This window comes from Halyomorpha halys, unplaced genomic scaffold, assembly GCF_000696795.3.
Source record: "Halyomorpha halys isolate HHAL.00 unplaced genomic scaffold, Hhal_1.1 Scaffold58.1, whole genome shotgun sequence".
Taxonomy (NCBI): domain Eukaryota; kingdom Metazoa; phylum Arthropoda; class Insecta; order Hemiptera; family Pentatomidae; genus Halyomorpha; species Halyomorpha halys.
Window position 1 is genome coordinate 1,000,891 of NW_027110919.1, and position 26,237 is coordinate 1,027,127.

Here is a 26,237-nt window from a genome sequence, read left to right on the forward strand (position 1 = left end):
AGAGAGAGAGAGAGAGAGAGAGAGAGAGAGAGAGATATGGCATTTATATAAGGTTAAAAAAAAATTACATCAAACTAGTATAAATTATCACTAACGCTGATACAACATGAGATAGTGTGGATATGTTTACCAGGCAAATATTGACAAAAGCAAAACTTAAAAATTTGTTCAGATCTAGCAATCCTTTTTGTAAAATTTTCACAAAGATATTGTTAATAAATTTATAAAATAATAGCACTGAAGCATTACTAACTTTTAAAAGAGTAACAAACTGAATAAACTACCCATAGGATAAAGTCGTAAAATAAATTGGAAACGATTATTCTGCAATAAAATTTATTTGAACGTATTGTTATTCTGTTTCTCATAAAACGACACTGAACTATTTATAATAGTTCTAAAAAGAAAGAGAATGTGTGAACTTGATAGAAATAAATCAATAGACAATCATTCTAAACCTCTAACAAGTAAACAAGCTACATGGACACAAACATGGTAAATTTCAACCAGCTTTTTATACCTAAATATATTAATTTTATATAAAAAATTATCTGATAAATAAAAATTTTTGTAAATTATTCTTCCCTGGGGTAAAAAATAACTGATTGAATAAATTTATTCTAAATTTTTCTTAATTAAAACTAAATAAGTTATGTGAACAAATAATGTGTTTTCAATGAAAGAAGATTAACTCATCAATTTCAAACTGTATTGTTCTTCTTAAACCAACACTCTGAAATTTTTACGTATACATAAGCATCGACTTAGTAAAGATTATTGTTTTCCTTTTTAATGTTTTCGTAAATTGAATTATATTATTTTCATATTAATTAGTCTGACAGAAATATTTTATTGTAGTATTTTTTATAATGAAGAAATATTATTACTTTTTTAAATACTGTGAACGAATTATATGTTTTTATTATGATTTATCAGTGGTTATTATATCTTTTAGTGGAACTGTGTTATTAAATAAATAAAGGGTAAGAAAAAAAACAAAACTATTACACTAAACTATCGAACATGATTCGTCCACTGATTACTAAATTTAATAAATGTAATCGGAAGGGAAAATAAATAAAAATGAGTAAGTTTTTATCAACACCGTGATGATACGAAAAATTCTAAGAAATACGATTGTCAGTAAACGTTTTATCTACATTAAATTGATAAGCCCGATGAATGAATGAAATCACGAAACGTCATCAATTATTACCACTCAAATGTCTGTCTCATAAAAATAAAAAAAAAAGATACATCGGCCATTAATAATTATAGCTTTATTGTTTTACTTCCACTGTTCAGAAATATTTTAGATTCATTTTTTTAAAAAAGAAAAGAAAAACTAAACGTATTAGAATGGAAATATTTAATATAAATTGACAATACCTTAGATCCTTGATCTTCGCAGTTTATTTCACATAAATACTGGGCAACCTCAACTGAATGTGGAATCTCATATCAAAGATGATAAGCCTACATATTGCATGGCTTATCAGCATTTTTATTTATAGAAATCTTTATTTCAACGTGTAAATATTCTGTCTCCTTCAAAACAATATTCAATTAATTCAGAATACAATCGCTCGAATATTAGCTCTTATTGCAATCGAAAGGAATATTTGCCGTCATATGTTCGTAAATATACTTTATATTATATATCTATATTTAATGATTAGTGTAATTGATATAAGTATTAATTATTGAAATTTCTCACCTTCACGTTTGTTAAACATGTGGAAGAGGAAATTTATGAAAATGATTCTTAAGAGGTAATAAGTACCTTTCTATCTTATAATGTACCAACGAACAAGTAATGATAGCCAATTCTGATGAACATGATTAGGGACTACACAAGAGAATGTTTCTATAAGAATATAAAGCATGGTGTCAGGAGGTAAGGAAAAAAAACAGGATCCTTGGCGTTTCATGGAAATGAAAAAGCTCTATCTTTGGACAACTGGAAAATAATAAGAATTCCAGAATCTTGGTAGGTAGCTTTGGAAATATGGAAGCTCCCACAAAGGAAAAATTATAAAACAAAAATATAGGAGGAAAGAGGATAATTAGGACCTCTAATTCTGTATTTTAGGAGAGAGAGTCAACAATAAATTCGCCTGAAACGTAGGGAGGCTATACAAAAGGAAGAATAATACTTATTGGCTATATAATGGTGATGGACTTGAAGTGACGATAATGTGACATTTACAAACTTTAGCATACTTCAAATAATACGAGCAGAGAGTCGGAGACACCATTTTTTTTTTTTATAATTGAAACAAAAAGATTTGAAAGATATAGCCAAGTGGCTTAGTATCTTAGTAAGTACTAAGAGTAGTAGAGGAACGGTGGCCAAAAGTAATTTTTCACTGAAAGAGATACAAAAAATATGACGATCCAAGAACGGGTTGTTGTAGGATGTGGAAAGGGGTATGTAAACCAAAGGAGACAAGCAAAACTGAAAAAATAAAATAAAAAAATCTTTTAAGCCAGGAAAAACGATGAATGTTGTAGAACGTTTTTAAAAATATATATTTAGTTTAAATATGTTCTGGATTATCTCTATAGGAAGTTTGGTGAGTCAATTCATAAAAGAATTTTTCTTTTGGGGTTAATGACTTCCAATTTAATGAAATTTTTTATTAAAATTATCACCACATAGTACAACGTTTCGGGACCACTGTCCCATATTCATGCACCTTAAACCTCATAATTTCTTCTAGGAAATCATGTCACAATTTGTGCATCTTCACTACTCCTTAGCACAGCCATTACTCTATATTTCTTACTAGTACTCTATTATTCTTAGTAGTACCTTTCAAAGAGGTAGTAAGAAATATAGAGTGATGGCTGTGCTAAGGAGTAGTAAAGATGCACAAATTGTGACATGATTTCCTAGAAGAAATTATGAGGTTTAAGGTGCATGAATATGGGACAGTGGTCCCGAAACGTTGTATCATGTGGTGATAATTTTAATAAAAAAATTCATTAAATTGGAAGTCATTAACCTCAAAAGAAAATTTTTTTAATGAATTTGAATTTGTTTTTCTGTTTAACTGGTCAAAACTAACTCCCTAATAAATTTTATATATTAAATTATTTTTTAGAATTATATAACTCAGCATGGCTATATTTACAAATGTTTATATTTTATTATTTCGTGAATATTTGTTAATATGTTTTTGCTTCTTTTTCATTTTATTCCTCTTAATTTAGTGGTATTACAATGCGATAGTTTTCTTTGTTTTTAAGGGATTTATGACACTTAAAAGTTACTATTTTAAAATAGTAAAATCTGTTTTTAATTTAAATATATATTTATCAATAATTTTATTATTCATTGGGTGTGTTTCATTATATTTTTGTTTAGTCTTTTTGTTTATTAATTATTCTGTACTTTTGAATGAGGAGATTATTAGTTTAAATTCTGCTTGTTAATCGATACCTATTTATTTTGATTGCATATATATTTTTTTTTTAGATAGTTTTATGTATTTCTTAAATAGTGATTCTATGGTTACGGCTCAGTGGAAGACTAGTGTCTTTAACAGAAGTGAGGTCACAAGAGAACAAAATATTGATTCTTTATTTATAAACGCATCGCCATATACCAAGGATTAATGTTCACGAATAACACAATATAATTAATAACATTTTAAAAATAACTTAAGTTTTCTTAAGCTTGTAATAAAAAAAAATTAAGCTCGAGATGCTCTTTCTTTAGGAAATCGGAATCAATAACCAAACACGTAATACTGTGGCTATGGACTTAAAAATTAAGTATACGGATTTTAGGAACCAAATCCAAGCGCCCAGTCATCGTAGGAGTCGCTAAAGATTAAATGCAAGCCTTTTGTTTTGTCTGCGGTGTTATTGCCTTATGTTGGTCTTAGGTCATTCACCTCGAGTGTGAATCCTAAACAGCTTATTGCGTTTGTATGTGAAATATATGTACTACGATATGAACTGATCAAGTTTTATTTTTCATAGTTAAAACCATTCGTGAAGTAATGCCAAGGGTTCAGGAAGATGATTTAGAATCGTAATTTTGTGTGTATTGAGGATTGCAATTTGTATCAGAAATGTCATACGTGTAAACAAATTATAATACCATATAAAAAGAAAAAAAATACAAACGTACTTTGCCCATCGGGAAATCCAAAGAGAGCTGGTGGAAGTAGTATGGTACTTCCCTTAAGAATACGAAAATTTTAATTATTTTGAATAATTTTAATATATATCCTCCATATTTTTATTATATCTTGGAATAATCTCTCATGCGAAAAAGTTAAGAAATTAATTAACAAAGCAATGAGCCAAGTTAGCTGGAATGACTAAAACAACTTCTAACAGAATGTAATAAAAAAATTAGAAAGGCAAAGAGGACATGGAAGGAGTCGAAAGATCAAACAAATGGACCTGACGAGATGGAACTGACAATGAGGATCAAGAGGAAACGTCGAAGTGCTATTAGAAAATTACTTTTCTCAATGCATTATTTAAAAAGGGAAAGAGAAAACGGACTATAAAAAGGAAAGGGTTAAACCTCAACAACAACAATAAAATGCCTTCATTAAGTACATAGAACAAGAGCCCAAGAGGAGAAAATAAGGCAGTTTTCTCACCCCAATTTTTGATTACTTTAATGAAAAGTATGTATAATCAATAGTCAAAATTGATGACTCTGCCAAGTATAGGTAGGGGGAATAAAAAATGGTGGCTGTTTCAAAACCTTAAAAAAAACTAATTTTTCATTCGGAGCTCTATATCTTAAAAAGTAGGAACAACACAAGGCAACCTAAGAGAACGTCATTTAAAGAAGAGTAAATTTGCTAAAATATGAGCCGTAATTGAGTTATTTACGTTAAATAGTTTTCGAGATATAGCTTTTTAAAAAGCAACATTTCATAAAATGGACGTACTAAGAGATCAGTAGTCGGAGTAGTAATTTTCATGAAATTTTCTACAATAAATTGATTTATAGTTGTTCGGACAAATTTTCATTTGCCAAATTTATATTCATATGTGAATATCATAAAAACTACTACTCCTACGAAGATAAGTGTCATAAGCTACTTTATAGTAAGATAAATTTCCTTTATTTTGAGTGGTGGGAGACATATGTGCGTGTTATGGAACTAGAGATATATTTTTTCAAAGATCCAACATTTTATACGAACAACTAGAAATTAACATTTTGTGAGTTTATTTTGTCAAATATCATAAAAAATACTACTCCTACAAAGATAAACATAATTTTGTAGTAAATTTAACTAGCTTTAATTTGAGTGCTGGCAGACATCTGTACGTCCAATGGTTTCTGAAATGAAGTTTTTCATAAATCAAACTTATTGTCCGAACAACTATAAATCAATTTATTTTAGTAAATTTCGTGAAAACTACTACTACGAAAATAAACATTATAAACACTTTATAGCTGATTAAACTAGCTTTAATTTGAGTGCTGATAGACATCTGTGCGTCTAATGATTTTTGAGATATTGATTTTTCAAAATAAATCAATTAACTACTAATTTATCAGTAGATTTTAAAGTAATTTTGCTTTTTAAAAAGCTATATCTCAAGAACTAGTTGACGTAAATAGCTATATTAGGGCTAATATTTCAGCAAATTTACTCTTCTTTAAATAATGTTCTCTTAGATTTTCTAGTATTGTTGGTAGTTTTTAAGATATAGAGTTCCAAATGAAAAATTTTGAAACAGCCGCCACTGTTTATTCCCCCTACCTATACTTGGCAGACTCATCAATTTTGGCTACCATACTTTCATTAAAGTAATAAAAAATTGGGGTGAGATAACTGCCTTTTTTTCTTCCTGGCTCTTGTACTAACAGGATATTATGTTATATTATTACACTCCAGATAAAATGATGTGGGCAATAGGTGAATTTAAGCCCTGTAAGGCACCTGTGGGTGATGTAATAAATTCCTGCTCATCCGTAGCATGGGAAGGAGAAACTAGTGCTAGCCTAAAATTATTCAGGGCAAGGTACATAAAGGGATATATCCCAATAATATGTATGGAAAGACTAGCGTGGTATTTATACCGAAAATTGGAAGTCAGCCTAAAGATAATCCAGAGGCATGTACACCAATAAGTATCTCTTTAATCTCACTCAAGACAACAGAAAATATTATGGATTGTTATAGAAGAGAAATAATATATAAAAATGTGCCAATACATCAATATAATTTGCGTATCAAGGCGAAAAATCTAAAATCTCAGCTCTGCATTGTCTTTTTGAAAAGATAAAAAATTCATTGTACAATAAAGAAATAGCACTGTGTGCATTAATGGATAAAGAGGGACGTTCGATAACACCTCGTTATCATGGGAACAAGAGCTAGAACAGCCATCACTCTTGAGTTTAACTAATTTAAGTAAATAGAAGCTACGTGTATTTTTTTTTTTTTTTTAAATAATCACATTATTGCTATTTACAACTGTATAAATATATATACATCAAGTAAATTTGCTGTAAGTGAAATAATGACATAATACAAACATGTGGAGTATCTATCCATTGATAGTTCTCCAAAATCATTTCTAGAGGAGAAGATCTCGAGGCCATCTTCTTTTCAGACGTCTAGGAGGATTATTAGGTAATGAAGGAGAAGCCAAGTTAGAAACGAGTTGGTTTGGGTGGTTGGGAAGTTTATCATGGAAGGATATGTATCTGGTTCAGGCCAAATCGACAACATATGGGACATTGAGGTCCGGATGGATGATTTGATTTGTGACAAAGTAAGGAGCATTAAGGATTTTAGACTGTAAGGATTGGATTCGGGAGAAATTCGATGGTTTTGGAAACCCCATAGCTCATCTTCAGATAGACCTTATAACAGTCATGTAGATCAGTCTTTTGTAATGGATTGAAAGTTTAGAATGTTTGTCTAGTAAATATTGTAATCAAAGTAAATATTAAAACTAAATGTTTTCCATAGGAAAGGGTTCCCCCCTTTTATCGACTATGGTAGTCGAGGGTCTCCTTAACAAACTAGTTGATGAATGTTTTGAGTTTTACTGATATCTCAGTGATAATTATAAGAAGTAAGAATAAAAACAGTCTAATTTAAAAAATATACAAAGCCTTAAAACTTGCTTATATATGGTGTAAAGAGCGAGGATTAAACATCGATCCAAGCAAAACTACTAAAATCCTTTACACTAGAAGGAAAACCTATAAATGAAGAAAAGCAAGTCAAGTATCTTGAAGTAATCCTGGATCAAAAACTTACTCGGAATTCCCAGATAAACTGAATGATAAGAAAAGCTACTGCTTATGAGAAGCCTTTTCCATTTACAGATTATAAAACTTGTTACCATCACGTATTTTGATGTGGTAAAAACATAATTTTATAATTATAAAAATATTTTAAACTATAGAGATTCAGTTTTCAAATAAACAAATTTACAAATGCATCTGTAATTAACCTTAATTTGAGATAGGTCATTAATTAATTTATTTGAGTTTTATTTATTTCATTAATGCCAATTGATTTTTAAATATAATCATTACTAATTTTCTTTCATCAATAAATGGTAAGTTTTTAATACATTCTTATTTTAAATATAGTAGTACACTCACTGTTTCTAATTTGTATAAAATGTACTTTTTTCATAATTATTAGCGGTTTTTTTTTTCTCTTAGTTCAGAATTTAAAGTAGGCACATTAAAATTAAAATTAAAATCTGTACAGCTACGACCGGGGGGCGGGTACCGCTACAGGGTTAAACGCAGTACTTTGTACAGTTACTAAACCAACGGATGTGCAAGGTGATTTGGTCAGCAGGCTATACTGTAGGCTCTTTAGTAATGTGTATATTTTATTGCATTTTTTAGGGTTAATATTGAATTAAAAATATTTCTAACAAACCAAAAAGACATCTGAAGCTTGTGGAATAAATACTGTATAAGAGAGGACAATGCTTTTTCCCTCGAGCTATAAGGCTCTTCCTTATGTTTTTTACCGATATTTAACACAGGTAACGCGGTGGCACCATGGTAAGGCACGATGCTATTAACTGCAAGGACACCCTGATTCGAATCCGGCTGGGCAGAAAATTGTTTTCTGTTACACTGCAGCCGTGAGTCAACCCTGTGGGTTCTGGAACCCTCCTGGGGTTCTTCCAGCTTCATAAATTGGGTAATAATGTGGTTGTCGAGCGTGATTGTCTTGCACAACCGTTGGTCTAGTAACAGTACTTCCTTACAAAGTACTGGATCCTTAACCCTTCATAGGTTGTAGCAGTACAGATTTTAATTTTTTTTTTAACCTAACACAGAAATAAAGGTCTCAACATTAAAAGAATAAAAAATTTAAAATAAATTATCATAAAATTTCGTAAATTAATTTCAATCCTTATTCAGAAAAAGACAGGATAGGTTTTAAACGCATTCTGGCATCCTCGACCCTAAATAAGTTCTCGCTGTGAAATAAAATGGCGGATATTACCCAGTTGGTGGCCACACCGGATTCCCTTGTTCTGCAAAATGAGGATGTTCATGATTTGCCAGTTAAACAGCCTACAGGCATTTGGACGTAACATACTAGCAATTCATTTTTAAAACACATGGACAAACGACCAACAATTTAAGCTCTGAATTGTTATTATGTTTCTCTTGGCTAACGGGCAAAATGAAGTTAAATAGGCTTTCGAACTCAGATGACCCGCTGGGTTCATTAGGTAATTTGAGAAGCCCTAATTAACAAGGATTGGGCAATTGCCAAAATTAAATTAAAGCAAAATAAATCATCAAAGAAAAGTTTATTGACTTTTTAAATATATTGCTTAAATTTAAATTAAATATAATTATCTTATCATAATAAAGCATTTATTATACATTTAAAAACATATAAATATACTAACCAAACATTATTTTGGAAAAGCTTCTCTATTCTAGCACTACAACTACTTATGAACTTTCATTTATAAGATCTAATAATGGATAGGTAGTTATATAAATAACTGTTACACCTTACTCCTGTTACTTTTTATTTGAAATCTGTTTAGGTTGAAAAGTAATAGCAAAAAACCTCTAGGACAAAGTTAGACTCAAGATCAAACATTGTTTCAAAAAAGATCAAACTGTCCCATGTTACTTTTTTTTGTTGCAAGAATGGAAGATTATATAATTTTATAATAGTTACTTTGTGAATGAAGAATCTTTCTTTATCAATTTGTTATTGATGTTTACCTATTGTGTCTTGTCAAAAATCTAAAAATCTGATTTGATTAAATTTGATTGATTGATGAACTTCAATTAGTTTTTTACAACTAACTTTATATTTGTTGTAAATATTAACAATGTTGTATATATAATTAAAATATTATATATAAACAAAAATTCACATGTAATTTAATTCACGTTTATAAATTATTTTCGAGCGTTATTCAGACCAAATCACCTCCTTTCATAAACGTTGGTCTAGTAACAGAACTTCCTTACAAAGTACTGCCCCTTTGACACTTCATAGGTTGTAGCGGGACATATTTTCTTCTTTATATTAAACTATTTGTATATATTTTTTTAATATAAATAAAATATTTATTTAAATTTACCTATCTTACAAATAAATAATTATGATATTATTTTTACAACAGCGCCACTAAGGCTATTAATCTTAGAAGATATTTTTGATCCAAGCTAAAATTGTGGAACAATTCTTTCATATTATGAGTTCTAAAAAAGCTTCCTAAGCCCAGAAGGCAAAACGAGCGAGTTCCTGGTCAAGTGTTAAAGTATTTTTATCGTTTAGCTATGTAAGAGAATATAGTTAATTAATTAAGAATTTAGCACACTTAAATTAATCAGAAGACTAAAAGCGTAAAAGACTTTTTTTGCGAAATAATTTATACCTTCCGACGAAAGCGTATATTTTAAGTAGGCACTATCTAATCAGTCTGAAGCAGAGCAAATAATCGTTTTTGTGGTCTTATCGGAGATACATTATGCAATGGCCAAAAATTAGATATTACTGGTAATTTTTTAGATATTTAATTTAATTTGAACGTGTGTAGTTAGATTTAAAAAGGATACACAAATAAAATTAAATTAAAAAAAATCTTTCTTCAAGGACAAACGTTCATTCAAAGTTATTATTTATATATTTATACATAAAATAAAAATAATATATGTGCATCACAAAAAAAAGGTATATATATATATATATATATAGCTTCAATTTGCATAAAATACTGCTCAACGACACACAAATTAAATTTGTAAAATTTAAAAAGCATTACTAAGAGATGAGCCATCATGTACCTCTTTGAAAACATTATAAAACATTTTTTTTTTCATAATTGTCGAATTAAACTAATCAATTTGTGATTTTAGGTGGTTTGTTAATGTTTTCAATGGACTCCATAATATTATATAACCAGGGGCCTGTTTCATAATAAAGTACAAAATAATACTATTAATCTTATCGATTTGACTTAATACAATTACACTGACTTGTACAATAGTAACTTGTACTTTAGAACTATTTAACTCCTGTAATATCACTAATAGTCCTCCCCATTATGAAAAAAAATAAATATTAGTGTAATTATCACGTTTTTTCTATACTTGTATTTTGAACTAATGCTATTAGCTTTCACGTGAAGTATATATCGCTGCTTCCTTAACATCTGATGACATCTGAGAAAAAATGTTTTTGTTATTTTCATTTAGTGTTTGAGGAGTTTCATAGATTGTGCCGGAGAATAGGGTTAATTTTTTAACACTCAAATAGCTTTAGGAATGTCTGTGAGACTATCTCAGTAAAGAAAGTAGGGTCTAATAGGTACTAGGAAAATAGTACAAGATCCAGGTGGAAAAAAGTCAGTTATTTTATCCCAAGTCAAAAATGATTAGTCTGCCAAGTAAAATTATTGGGAATACAAAATAGCGGCTGTTTCAAAATGTAAAAAAAAAATTGATTACTATTCAGACCTCCATATCGGTAAAACTACCTACAATGCTAGAAAATCTAATAGAATATTATTTAAAGCGGAGTAAATCTGCTAACATCTGAGCCCTAATAGAATTTACGTTCGATAGTTCTCATGATACAGTTTTTTTTTTTTTTTTAAAGCAACATTTCATAAAAAATACATTTAAAAATCAGTAGTTAGTGAACTTATTTTGAGAAATCTTTATCTCAGAAACCATAAGACGTACAAATGTCTGCCAACACTCGCATTAAAGCTTGTTGAATGTACTATAAAGTAGTTTATAACGTTTATTTTTGTAGGAGTAATAGTTTTTATTATATAAGAAGATGGTCAAGGTTGCGGTCAGAAAAGAACAAATAGTTTTAAACTGTTTAATGTCCGACGTTTCGTCCCACTTTGCAGGGCTTCATCATTAAAAGATACAAAAAACAACTAAGAACATTACAACAATAAGATACAATAAGGTAAATTAAAGTAGGATTTGTTCTTTGCTCATTTAATATCATCAAATTTTATTTTAATTTAAATTAAATATTAAATTAATTTTATTTTTATTTATATTTATTCTTTCACGACCTTTATTTCATCTCAACTTTCTTGTTTATTCTCCGTCTGTTAGTGTGTTTAAATTTGTGTTCCCACATCTACGTTTCTGTTTTTTTGTTTTATGTACGTCTCCTTTACTTTTTTAACTGAATATTTTACGTAATTTTTTATTTTTATTGTTATAATTTTTTATTCTTTGAATTGTTTATTCATGTTTATTTTATATTAATACTATTTCATGTCTTCCTTCTTTTTATTTAGGATAAATAATAATTTATAAACTATAAATGTATAATTTTCTTATCACTCATTTTTTACATAATGTATATCCTATCTTAATTTAAGTTATTGTTTTTGTATCTTTTTACCTCTGATGAAGCCCTGCAAAGTGGGGCGAAACGTCAGACATTAAATAGTTAAAACTATTTTTTTTTTTCGATGCAACCCTTAGATTTAAACTTATAAAGTCAACTATATATATAGTTTTTATTTATTTTCCACAATAAATTCACAAAATGTTGATTTCTAGTTGTGTTTGATTCATGAAAAAATGTATCTCAGGAATCATAGGACGTACCGATGTCTGCTAGAAATCAAATTAAAGATTGTAAAATGTACTACAAAGCCGCTCATAACGTTTTTCTTCTAAGGGGTAGTAGTTCGTTTGATATTTGCACATGAATATGAATTTTGCATATGAAATTTTGCCAAACAACTATAAATCAATTTATTATAGCAAAAATCATACAAACTACTGCTACGGAGAAAAACGTCATAAAGTACTTCATAGCACATTAAACAAGCTTCAATTTAAGAGCTAATAGACGTCAATACGTCTCATTATTCCTGAGACCTAAGGTCTAAAGAAGACATCACTCTCATCCACATCGACTCTTGGTTGAAGGAAACTCCTCACTAAAATATTTAAAATGTCAGATAATTCAAAAGTTAACAATCAAATACGTATCAATGAAATAATCCAGGAGATCGGAATATAAAACCCAGCCCCTAAAACAAACATCTGAATTTTAAAAATTATTTTCTTATACTCTCAACACACAAACGATTTCTGCCTGTCCTCGAACTCTTACTGATTACCTAATTAATTTAATAAAATTACGAATTAGATTTTTTCGCCTATAACTTCTAAGGGATGGATCCTATTAAAAATGTATAGTTATTAATAAACTAACAGAAGAATATTTAATTATATTACATTATAAATTATACGTTCCTGCCCCTAAAATAAGATAGTCAATGTACAAGGAACGAAAAACTCACAACTTCAGGATGCCAACCCATGTTTGCTAGAATAGAACAACTTGTGTGCGCGGAACAAGTCATCAAATTCTCACAGTAGTTCTTTTCTTCTATTTAAGATACTCAATAATGTATTAATAGTTTTGAAAGACACTTTTGAAATAACTGAGCTAAACCAAATACTGAGCTGGAGTATTGACGCCTGATGCCCGGGTTTTATTGGCGGGGTTTTTATTTTTAATTAAATATTTATATAAATGAATCCCCCTCCAAGATATAATATTATTCATTCAACTTAAAACTCGTAAACGAATGAAAAACGTAAAATAAATAAAATACCACCCTCAGCAGAATGAGACTACGCAGAATTAGCGGAATTCCAACGAGATCTTTTTTTAAGTTGAACAACTCTCCCACCATCTGACCTACTCCGCCTTCCTTATGACAGGAAAGGTTTATCTGAATGGTGTAGTTTTCTTGAAGCCCATTCATGAATAAAAACAGGTTCGGGATTGAAATATATAGGTACAGTTTTTTTTTTAATCAGTAATACCATTTATTTATTTATAAAATAATTATTTAATGTCAGTCTTTAATGGATAATGTTCTGAAGACAATTTAGGACCAGAATAATACTTCTTTTGAATATCCAACATTTTTTTTTTAATGTACTGGTTTTTTTAATAATTAGACCTTCACCTAATAACAGAAGATATTTTTTTAATGGTCATTTCAAACACTATTAATAAACAGCCAGGGCGCTAATGTCTTAGGTATTTCGTGCCTTAAACATGAAAACGTAGGATAGGTATTATAATCCATAAGTGAAATACGTAGAGGCGAAAAGTGCACATTCGAACCCATTAATGTTCTGAACTGCTTAAAGTAGTTTGATGGTGTACATAAGAATAATTTAAAAATTAAATAAACGGACGTTTCCAAATTAATGCATTTTTTCAGCGGTTGATATTATCTCCCACCTCGCTAAATTAATTGGAATAAAACATACTCTTCCTAAAAGGAGAGTTTAAAAATACGACCACTTGTTCTGAATGTAAACAATACATAGAGCAATCATAAGGATTGGGTTCCTAGTAAGGCAAGGAACGAAGGGAGTTGGACAGCTATTTATGATTAATCATCCTTGAATTATCCCTTTAATAAAGATAGGTTTAACGTTCATCCTTCGAGATAAGCGGTTCAAGTGCCCGCAAATCATCTTCATATATTTCACGCAGGCAGAAGATAATTCTTTCTCTAGTGGAAAATAACAACGATATATACTACAAACAGGACCGGATTTATCTAGTATGTTTGAATAAGCATAGCGACACACAATTTCGAGGGCTTAATGTTAAAATTATTTTTTTATCTCTTTTAAAGTTTTGTAGTGTAGTATTTTAGGCGAAGATAATTTTTTCAAATAAAAAATATTTCAATCAATATAATTAATAATCAATATCATTGTTAACATGTATTTCATACATTTAACATTTATTTAACTATGTTTTAGCACTACAGAAACCATCTAAGGGGTTTTTAAAAAAAAATTATTTAAATTAGGTTTAACCAGTCAGATAAGAAAATTAAAATATACATTCACTATTTTAATATTTATATACAATACAGTAAACGTAAACAAATTTAACTATGACAAAATTTTTAAGTATGAGTTTAACTTAATGTAGTTTTATTATTATTATTTTTTTTTTAATTTAAACTATAATCCTCCGAGGCGCCTGAAAAGAAGATGGCCACGAGACCATATGTGTAATATGTCAATAGAGTGCTACCAATGGGTAGTTTCTCTACACGCCTGTAACATTCCAATTTAACTTAGCTCTCTTATAATGTATAGTTGTAAATAGCAATAAATAAATAAAAAAAGAAAAAAACTTAAACTATACTGTATGCATAATTAAATTGTGTGAGCACAGCTTAAGAGTGTACAGAATTTGCAATTAGACTGCTATTAAACCTAATCCGAATAAAATAAAACCAAAATTTGAAGGAGGCTAAGTACCCAAATGTAAATAAAATAAATAATTTTTAACAATCATATGGGTAAAAATTTTTAGCCTGACCATATTTGAACAATAGTTTTAAATAAATGCCCTTGCAGTTAGCTCTAATTAGGACAGGAAACTATTACGTGAAACCGATTGCGAATATTTAAAACAATTATTTCGTGGCAGTTCTCTGTCTACTTTTCATATATGAAGCCAAATTCATTGTTAAATTTTAATGTTTTAATAATGTACTATGTTTTTATATGCTGAGAGCTATAGGAGAGATTGACATTATTTATAATACCTATTTGAGCTATACAATCTACCTAGAACACGCAAAAAACAAAAAATAAAATGTATGATTACAAAATAAAATAGACTATAAAATTAGTATTGTACAAAGAGGGGGCGGCGAATTTTTCATTGTTATTGTTTAATATTACGTTCTGTCTAAGGTCTATAGACAATGACAATAGGGATCATAGAGCTAATTTAGACCAATTGGCGCCTGAACATTAAAGTATGGGTATGAAAGAAATGTTTTTTCATAGTAAATCAATTATCTTAGCATTGGTGTGTAATTTTAAATCCAGAACAATAAGTAACGTGATATATAATACTAGTTATTTTCTGCATAATCATTACTATAATTATCTAGAAGTGCGATAAGAATAAAATATTCGCTATTACAAGATCTTAACACCTTTTTTAGGGGTCAAGATACACCCCAAAGTTATATTTTCCTTTTCTAATTTTTCATATTATGTTCACATAATAAAAATGCTGGGTAGGAACATACGTGTCAATAATAGTTTAGACAACTTTACTGTCGTTTCTAAGGCAATTAATTATATAAAAATAAAAGGACAATATAATCAATATTGGAACAAGGTTTTCATCATGACTCTATATACCAAAAACCTTGCGTAAATGTCTGTGGTCGTTAAAATTTTATTGTAGTCATTACATAAATTTTATAATAAGTGTCTAAACCAGAAAATTAATATCGTTCAGACAGCTTTATTGCTAGTTAGAATGAAGGGGAAAAAAAACAGAACATCATTTTATAGATAATTATTTTAAAGGTCATTGTTATTTTAAGGCTTTGCATTTAATAATTTTTTTGCAGCTTCAGTATGCTGCGATCTGTCACCATACTTTTTTAAAAGAAGTGAAATGAAATAAACAAATAAATATTATGTTTAGTATTTTTTCATTTATTAAAAAAGTACTTGGGAAAAGATCCCTAAATAATGTAGTCATATTTCATATAAATATTCATTTTTTTTTTAACATTCTTACTAGGCTGTTAGACTATTGACTTGTACTGCAATGTAAAATACCTCTTATAATTTAAGTTTATTTACTTACATTGGTATATTTTCAGATTCACACAAAATTTTGTTGGTGATTAATAGTTTTACTGAAAAATATTTTTAACCAAAAGTAGTACAAAATAATAAAAATAAATAATGTGAATTATCGATGTCTGTTGATTAATTAATTGATTAGTAAGAAAAAAAATTATCAACTCATTCACTGAGTGGCACCAAGTGATCAAAATGAGCAAGTGTATAAAAATAAAAATGAACAAACAATAACAAAAACAAACGATAATTACGGAGGTGATGTACTAGAACAGAAAAAATGATCAATGGAGTCCTGCACTCATGAAACTTCTCAATGGCACTCAATGAAAGTTAACCAGTTATTTTTATACGCTTCTGTAATGACAATTTGTTTGTGAGATGAGAATCGACTCTGATTCAATTATAGGAATTTTTCCATCTGATAATATCACTAAGCGATTACTTAATAGATATAAATAACCACTAATCTTTAATTATCGAATAAGTATAAATCCAAGACAGTATGAACACCACTCAATGAGCGTGCCGTCATTGAAGTAACAACTACAGGTTTGTTTCAACACGGAGTAAAAACTATAATACAACTTGTATGCGCATGAGCAGTACTTTTCCATATCCCCCCTCTATAACCTGACGTTTGATGGTTTTGTCTCGTCTTAAAACAAGCCTTACACCTCTCAAACGGCCCAGGAGAAGTCAATAAATAAAAATGTGGTGCTTTGGGCGCATCCAAAACTTTTTACTCACAACCCTAGAAGGTAAAAAATTTCGAATAAAGTTTCATTTTTTCATTGCTAAATAAAATTTGTTTTTAAATGTGCGAATAACGAATATCAACGTTTCTGCCAAGAATACAACAGTTTAGCAAAATATAAAAAAGTTAAAGAATTGCGATCCAGAGTGATACGCCACACACGGTTGTTTCCGATTTTCCAGTCTTCAAACTGATTCTTCTATATCTTTATTTTATTCCTTTACTTAATTAAAAAATTATTTTATAGCTCACATTTATACATTTTTACTAAGACAAACCCAGTTAAATTAAAATCGCTTTTGAGAAAATCGAAAAATAAAATGATAAATAGGTTCTATAAAGTATCACTTCCATTAAAAAAAGTTGTTTTATCATCCCAGGCATATTCCCTTTTTAAATACGTAATTTCAATTTCTTATAACTTTTTGTTGTTGAGCTAGGCTGTTCAAACTCCGTACTAAGGCCTTCAAACACCTTAGTATATCTGAGCATTAAATTGTATCGCCACATGACATTGTAGAGTCATTACTACATCAAAACAAACAAAACGTATCAGATCATACTGGCTACACCAGCTTTTATCATCACCTCTACTCTCACTAAGGCTCAAACTCTTAACTTACAAAAGTATATTGAGACCGGCATTCCTATATGGTGATCCGCTCTTCACCCATATCAGAGAAGGGACACAGCGCCAACTACAACGCTTCCAGAAAACTGTGTAGCGGAACATTGTGTGGCCTGACTTCATCCAACGAAGGCACATAAAGTTTTCGACTCTCTAAAGTAACAAACAAATCCACTCCAACCTTACACCAGCGCCCCCTCCGGTGCGTTGGCAATAAACCAGCAGCCAATAAAAATTAAGACGCGACATGCCAGAACGCGTGTTTAGGGATTAAGTTTTTAGGTTTAGTTTAAATATATTTCAAAACCAATGTGCGTACATTCTAAAATCAATCCACTACAACATCAATACAAATTCAAAAACTCTTTAAAATGTAGGCAAATTCAGAAGAAGGAGACAGTGTGGAAATCGAAATATATATTAGTACATTATATATTTAATCTAAAAAAAAAAAATCAGAAATATGGGTTACGAAAAATACAATAAATAAAAAAAAACCTTAGGCTATTCACACACAGAGACCATTTGACGTAAATTGGACTCTGAGGGAGGATCTGTGAGTATTTCCGTCGAAAACTTGAATTTGAAATTTTGCACGATCACAATACCACCCTCCCCTAACTATATATTTCGTATATTAGTAAAAGTAAAAATCATCACACATCATCAGGTTAAATTTAGAAACGGCAGATTATATTCAAATATTCCTAACAATTGGGATCATTAAAAACAAAAATTCAAATTCATTCATTACATTATCTTGTATTTGAAACAGTTGATATCTTTAATAAATAGAAGTCATTACTAACTGTATTTAATATTTTTAATATTAAATATATGTTTCAAAAAGTAGACTAAACAAATAAATGTAGTATTCTGTATTTGTCCCAGTGATTAAAATCGTCCTTTCGATCCCTTTCTAATGTCTTTATATAACAAAAATAAAAATGAAAGAATAAATAAAAATCGAATAACAGATATATTATTAAATATTAATTATTTACAACTAATTATAAATAATTAGTAGGCGCACCTATGAGCTCTATTGAGTTTAACTATGCACTCTCAATGTCTTAGTTATTCAAATAAGGTTGGTTAGGTAATAGCTTTGGGGTTTTCCAACACTTCATTATTTAACAAAAAAAAAACTGAGGAGTTTCTTTGAGACAATTATGCAAGAGAAAAGAGTTAAGACACTTCTTTTAATTTAAAAATATCAATGGAGTTTGAAGTTCCCATCGAATTTAAACGGTCGACAAATTGAAGGATTGGAGGGAAAATATATCCTTTATGTCGATACTAAATAAAAAACGCCATTTCCACCAATTAGATTTTTTTTTTTCTAGAATAGTCTTCATACTAATTAATTTAGTGATTCGGAATACAATCAAGAATGTTCAAGATTATACAGAAAATACAAAAATAATATTCCAAAACTTGATAAAAATAAACTTGTATTCGTCCTTTTTAATAATATACATTTAAAACGTAATTCACAACGTCACAGAAAATTAATGACCTTCAGCAAAAGTGATGATAAGATGGTTATGGCATTTCAGACCTTGGTAATGAAAGTATCCAGCAACAAATAAATGCCTGGACCTTCATTTTAGTTGAGTCGTATTCATAGGCATAAAGACTAAGTCTCTTTGCCGAATGATGGTAGGTGGGATGTTTATGTACTTAGTTTATGTTTAATTTGCAAATATATGAAAAAAATATAGTTAAGTCTTTTGTTCAGGATGCATCATTGTATTTGGTATGAGGGCCCCGAGAATTTGGTAAAATGTAAAGCCAAGATGATGCACTATGTTTGTCTGAAGTACTCGGTTGTCAAAAAAAACTACTAAAGAGGTTTCTCATAGAAGTTTGATGTATTTTTGGATTTTTTTTTTAATTCACTTGCATACATGATTTACTTCAGGAAGTAAATAAAAATCACCTTTACTTTTATGTTCTTAAAATCTTGAATAAAGATTGGATGTCCTGAGGTAAATTTTTAAATTAAACTAATGTTATATTTTAAAATTCCTTTAATGATAAAACAATTATTATATCTAATTTTATAATAATTATATAAAATGAAATTAGTTACTATTATAGAATTATTATTGACTAACCTGCATGCGGTTTAGGGACTTTTCCGCAGTGACTCCATCTATCTCAAGCCTGGCGTGCCGCTGTTGCTGCGCTGCAGATTCTTGGTAAGACATGTCACCAGCTTGCACTCGCTTCGTTTCGGCTATATCTCGGCTAGCCTTCTCAGCCGTGAAACCGTCCTTCATTACTTTTGTTTTCGAAGCCGACGCGACCCTCTTCTGTTCGAACTTGAGGGTCTTGAGGTCTTCATTACCGACAGTCGGCGGCGGTGGAGTCTCAGGGTCCGGGAAAGTTATCAGAGGTTCCGGCCCGTCGTCGACCAAGTCTTCGACCGAATTTCTCAGCCGGCCTAGGGTGGAGCTTGAAAGGTTTTTCATTTCGGAGATGGAACTCTTCAGTTCTGACAGATCGGACTTCATCGAAGAAGTAGAAGACATAGCAAGTCTTTGCGACGTTGCAGCGAGCCGGGTGACCTGAAACAAATGGATAGTATTTTAATTAGAGTAATTGTTTATTTATTCAGAGATAAAGACATGCTCGATGATAACAATTATAAAAAATAAATGACAATTTACGCAACTTCTCTCGGAATGAATACTATGCTAATCATGAATTTTAAAAATCTTCTAATATTTCGTAATAATTTACAGTTATAGATATCTTATGATCCGGATTTGGTGAATAAACTGCAAAAGATGATGGTGATATAATCATAAATGAATAAAAAATAATAAAAATTATTTTTAATTATTCGTGATTACTCTTTGGCTAAGTTGCGGGCCTTCATAATGGCTAAGAGAAATAAATTACGAAACTGACAAAAATTAGAAAAATAAATAAATAGGTGCATTTCAAAATTAAATTTATAAATAAATGCACATATACAGAGGCCGGGGTGGCCGAGTGGGCTAAGGAATTAGCAATAAGAATTTTTTAAAATTTATTTTCTTTTAAATCTTGGACCTGAAAAGTAATTCTACCTTGATTCTGACCATCGACCACGAAATCCTTGGTCCAACAATTTTAAAAATTTAGAATCTTTTTATTCTTGATTTAATTATGGAACAAAATAATACATCTTGGGTTGAGATACATATTGAGAATGTAAAGAAAAATTAAGGGCCATTTATACGGTGATGGTAAATGCTCAAACACTACGATATTTTAAACAATGGCATTTGATGCTGTCAGGATTTGCGTGGTAGTTGACAGTAGCTGTTATGTCGCGTTGATCTTATTGTGCACAACAGACACATGTAGATGAATGAGCCATGGACTGTTGCACCATAGAATAACAAACTTATATTACAACTTACAAATAGTTTTATTCCTGTTCGTTGTTTTTTCATGGCTAAAGTAGTTATTTGTAGTAATTATTCACTTTTAATTCCGCATTTAGCAACTTAAACTGTCAACGGGCTTAGGTTTACTGTCAGAAATGCAATACTGTCTAAGTAGTACTACCATGACGGCGTGGAACTTTAGGATATTAAAATAACAGAATCACCTTAAAAAGTTAGTGTAAAAAAATCATACTGGCTAACTAAATTGTCCATTGTAAATATAAATATAACATACCAATATTTGAAATAATATGTGTATAAACATTTCAAGCTACAACAATAACTCTAAAATTACTAACCAATCCCACCACAAAAAAAAATAAAACACCTTGAACAGTTATAGATGAAAAAAAAAAGAATGGAAAGAAAGAAAAAATAGGATAACTCATGTGGTTGGTTCCTTTGCCAACTTACTCCTTAGCGCATTTAAATTTAAACCTGTTAAAATCTCATAACTGAAAATAGGGAGACGACATTTGAACTTCTAAACTGAAACTACCGTATCAATTTTCCTTCACTATTACATTATCTATATTACTGCAAAACGTGAAATAAAAAGTAAACACGTATATGGCCATCTTTTTCTTAAATTTATTCTATATCTGTTGATTAAAAGCATATATTAAGATAAATAAATGAAAAAAAAATTACTTCAGATGAAGTGATGTTTTAAGTACCAAGCGCAAATGTTAAAAAATGTATACCTTGTTACAAGGACCGGTTTTTGATATATTAATCTATTAAAACTTGACATGCGTCCTCCAATGGTGTGACGACTAGTTAAATAAATATATGGTTGCATCATAAGGTGAATAGGTGATTTCGAAATCGAAAATTATTATTTCTTTTATTTAAATTTTGTTTTTAAATATATAATTTAAAACTCCAATATTCATAATATAGTAATGTTTACTAATAATATAATATTAACTTGCATAAAACACCTTTATGAATATAGTTTTTAGAATGTTAAGTATATAGGAGCTAATTAATATCGGCTCACAAATTCAAACTATTTTGTCTTATTAAAAAACATTTAATGTAAATTTAAATATAAGTACTGACAATGTGATACTATTTTACTATGTGCATTATTATTTTCTAATAATAAATATAATAATATATTTATCAATGGCATTTGGTCCGGATGCGGCCAAATTAAACTCAAATGGTAATATTTTGTGCTATTTTTATTCGAGCCAACGTTTCATCCCACGTTGCAGGACTTCGTCGGGACTTAAAAAGAAACAAACACTTAACATAAGATAAAAAAGTAAATGTTGTATATTCTTGTAATTTTCCATTTACTGTTTTATCATATGTTAAGTGGTTGTATATTTTTAAGCCCTGACGAAGCCCTGCAACGTGGGACGAAACGTTGGCTCAAATAAAAATAGCAAAAAATATTACCATTTGAGTTTAATTTGACCGCACCCGGGCCAAATTCCATTTATTGATACACACGGTCAATCTGCAATCTTCCAATAATATATTTGTATTCTAATAGTATATTACTAACACCTGCTAACCTTCATGAATATAGTTGATAATGGCTATAATAGTAATAATAATCATATTTTATGCATTCATAATTTTTTTTTTTCATATTATCTAGACTGAAGCTAATTATTACTGGCTCACAAATATTTTCACAAAAATCCGATAAACATTGCTGTTTTAACAAGCATTTAATAACGTCAACAATTTAAATATAAGTATGACAATTTGTAAATAGAGAATAATAAAAAAAATCTAGACATGCAAAAAAAAAGCCTAACAACAAATATAATAAAAATATAAACAATATTTTAACAATTAAAAACAAAAAAAATCTGTACCACTACAACCCATGAAGGGTCGGTCAGGAGTTCAGTACTTTGTAAGGAAGTACTGTTACTAGACTAACGGTTGTGCAAGGAGGTGATTTGGTCAGAATAACGCTCGACCAGCAGATTTTTACCCAATTAGAGGCAACCACTTTATGAGGCTAGATGGGCCTTATCAATGAGATATCCACTCTCATTTTTAGCAACTATACTATAACAATAAATAAATAAAAAATCTTGCAACATGTAGAATTAATTTGAAGATCATAAATAAATATTAAAAGGTATGAAATGCAAATGAATTATAAATTTTATAATGCAACCCAAAAAGTTTTAATAGTGTTTTCCTAATAATTGCCCTGTTGATGGACACTATAACAAAAATTCTCGAAATTTACATCTCTGAAAAGACAGATTGCCCTAAAACGATAATTTTTGAAAAATAATAAATAATATTTAATGGGAGTGCTTATGCCACTTATTGCTACATTCCAAAAATATTTCTTATACTCACTAAAAATTTGAATAAGATGAAAATTTTTTCAAAATAGTTTTATACTGATCAAATAATTAATAAAACAAGACAATGATCTTTACATTTTACCTTGGTTCTGCCTGTAGCTTTCAACAGTTAATAGCTATTCAAAAATCTATTACATGATCTATCCAATACGTATAAACATACACTTGTATACACAGAAGGAAATTCGCAGAATCAGGAGAGAAATACCACCTCTATACCACCCAATAAGTGGTAAGCCCATTAAATATTATTTTTTATTTTTCAAAAATTATCGTTATTGTTTTAGAGCAATCTCCATTTTCAGAAACGTAAATTTCAAGAATTTTTGTTATAGTGCCTTTCACAACAGAACACAAAATTATCAAGAAAACACTACAAATACTTTTTGCGTTGCATTATAAAATTTATAATTCATTTGTATTGTATACCTTTTAATATTTAAGGTTTAATTTTATAAGAAAATTTTTCCTTAAATTACTATTTTATTAGTAGAATTTTTATTTATTTATTCTTATAGTATAATTTTAAAACATTGTTTATATTTTTATTATATTTGTTGTTAGACTAGATCTTTTCAATTATTTTCTATTTACAAATTGTTATACTTATATTTAAATTGTAGATATTATTAAATGTTTATGAAAAAAGGAAAAGTTGCTCACGTGATCTATCCATCACATACACCTGTATATACAGAGAGAAATTCGCAGAATCTGTGGGAAAATATCACCTATTTATAAATTTAAAATATTGCGGTTTATTTTTTGAAAAAAAAATATATATGTATTTATCAATTAAGGAGTTTTAAAACCTTAATTATTGCTAATATTTAATATTTGTTTTCAATTAAATTCATTCACTTTTATTACAACCCAAAGTGCTGATGAAAAATGTTATTTTAAATCAAATTTGGGTACATCTATTGGTATAAAGCAGATAATTTTTTATGCTAACTTAACAGTGTACATAAAACCTTAATTCAATGGGCTTACTTAACCATGAAAACGGCTACTTGGGATTCTTCGAGATTTATTATACTAAAAAATAGTCTTACTTTTTATTGTTTAATTTTAATCACTATTTGGTTTAATTTATATCATATGCGTAGTAATAAAATTTATTATAAATTTACTTAATTTTATTCATTTTTAAAAATTTATTAACAACAAACCTTAGTTGAAATGGGGATGTGAAAAAAATTGTTTAATAAAGAAAAAAATTAAATTAAATACTTATAAAAATAACGTTTTTATATTGCACTTCAGAATGTCGAATTTAATTGATTTTATAGTAATTGATGATAAAAAATAAAATAAGTATCATCAATCAAGATAAGTATTTAAATAGCTGGGTTAGTGTGTAGATGGAATCATCCGAATTATAAATTCCAAAATGAAACTATGATGATGATGTAATAGCAGTTTTAAATATAAGCGAACTTCTTGCATAGCGATGGGTCCATGCAATGAAGTGATGCAGGTAGATGAATGATGTATATAGATGATATGCTATATACATCACGCATTCTCATTATGCATTTATGTTGTTACTTAATTTGATCGGAGAGCAAAAGCATACCCGACTGAGTAAGGCTGCTGATCCTCTAGTGCGGAGTGAGGTATCTGCAACACACGTTGAAGAACAACACTACCACAACTGTGCACACTTAAAACAAACTGAACCCCGCTCAAATACTAAGTAAAATATATTTGCATACCCCCTCCCGACTCCCTCTTCTCAGCCTGAGTCAACCGGTGTCCGAACCCTGACGTCTGGCTAAGGGACAGCGTACTGCGTCACAGCGTATTATTAGACAAGGTGTTCCTAGCCCGCGTATTAATAGCTATCGGTCTAGGCTATTTCCTAGGTTCCACACATCTCGTCAGATAGTATGGATCTCAGATTATATTTCGTCGGAAAGTAAGTCAGCCCTCCAGGAAATCAGACTCAGGAGGGATTAGATTTCAGTTTCTCAAGTGTTGGTTAAGAATAAACTGTGATGCCGAAACTGCTCAGAATTCTTGAGAACTTGATTCATTTACTACCAAAATAAAACAAAAAAGACCAGTGCTCGTTTACTGCTAGTCTTAGAGCAAGTAAATATTATATTACCTCATAAGCAACAGAAGGTTTGCCCAGTGGGTATAGAATATTTCATTAGTTGATATAAAAAAGATTGCCTGGAAGCTTCTCGGGGTGACCGTGATGTTAATTTTTTTTAATTTAACCAAATTATCTTATAAGCAGGTATTGATAGATGACAAGGTATACACATCACGCATTCACATTATGCATTTATGTTGTAACTTAATTTGATCGGCGAGCAAAAGCATACCCGACTGAGTAAGGCTTCTGTGCGGAGTGAGGTATCTGCACCACACGTTGAAGAACAACACTACCACAACTGTACACACTTAAAACAAACTGAACCACCCATAAATACTTAGTAAAATACATTTGCATACCCCCTCCCGACTCCCTCTTCTCAGCCTGAGTCAACCGAATATTTCATTAGTTAGTTGATATAAAAAAGATTGCCTGGAAGCTTCTCGGAGTGACCGCGATGTTATTTTTTTTTTAATTTAACCAAATTATCTTATAAGCAGCAAGCAAAATTCTGGGATGAAATTGTACTCACAGAAATAAAATCAAAAAATATCTAAGTATTTGTAGAAATATGACCCCTCTAGGCAAAGATAATCTTATTAACAATTTATTTACTTTGGGATCCTAAAAATATCCTATAAATGTACAATAAAAAATGTAATAACACTAAGGTAGGTTATGGTTATCTTGTCAACATTTCGAGTTATCTAGGTAATAATTATTTCAACGTTACAATGGCTAAGTAAAAATAAATTGAAATACAAAGGTCAAAAATTAATTTATTCTTATACAATAATACATTCATAG

General features: G+C 29.6%; 1 protein-coding gene across 7 annotated transcripts in view; it reads right to left on the reverse strand.

The window, feature by feature from the left end:
• Sarm (sterile alpha and armadillo motif) overlaps window positions 1–26,237 on the reverse strand; it is a 265,336-nt gene that overhangs the window by 48,152 nt on the left and 190,947 nt on the right. For 6 of the 7 annotated variants that reach the window (XR_001344971.3, XM_014438457.3, XM_014438460.3 and 3 more), the window contains one exon: window positions 19,653–20,105. Coding sequence is in view for 6 of the 7 variants with exons in the window: in XM_014438457.3 (XP_014293943.1) it covers window positions 19,653–20,105 (453 nt within the window). In the remaining variant the exon portion in view is untranslated. Of the gene's footprint in view, window positions 1–19,652; window positions 20,106–24,902; window positions 25,024–26,237 lie in introns of those variants that run through there. The other variant, XM_014438463.3, reaches the window with a different exon arrangement.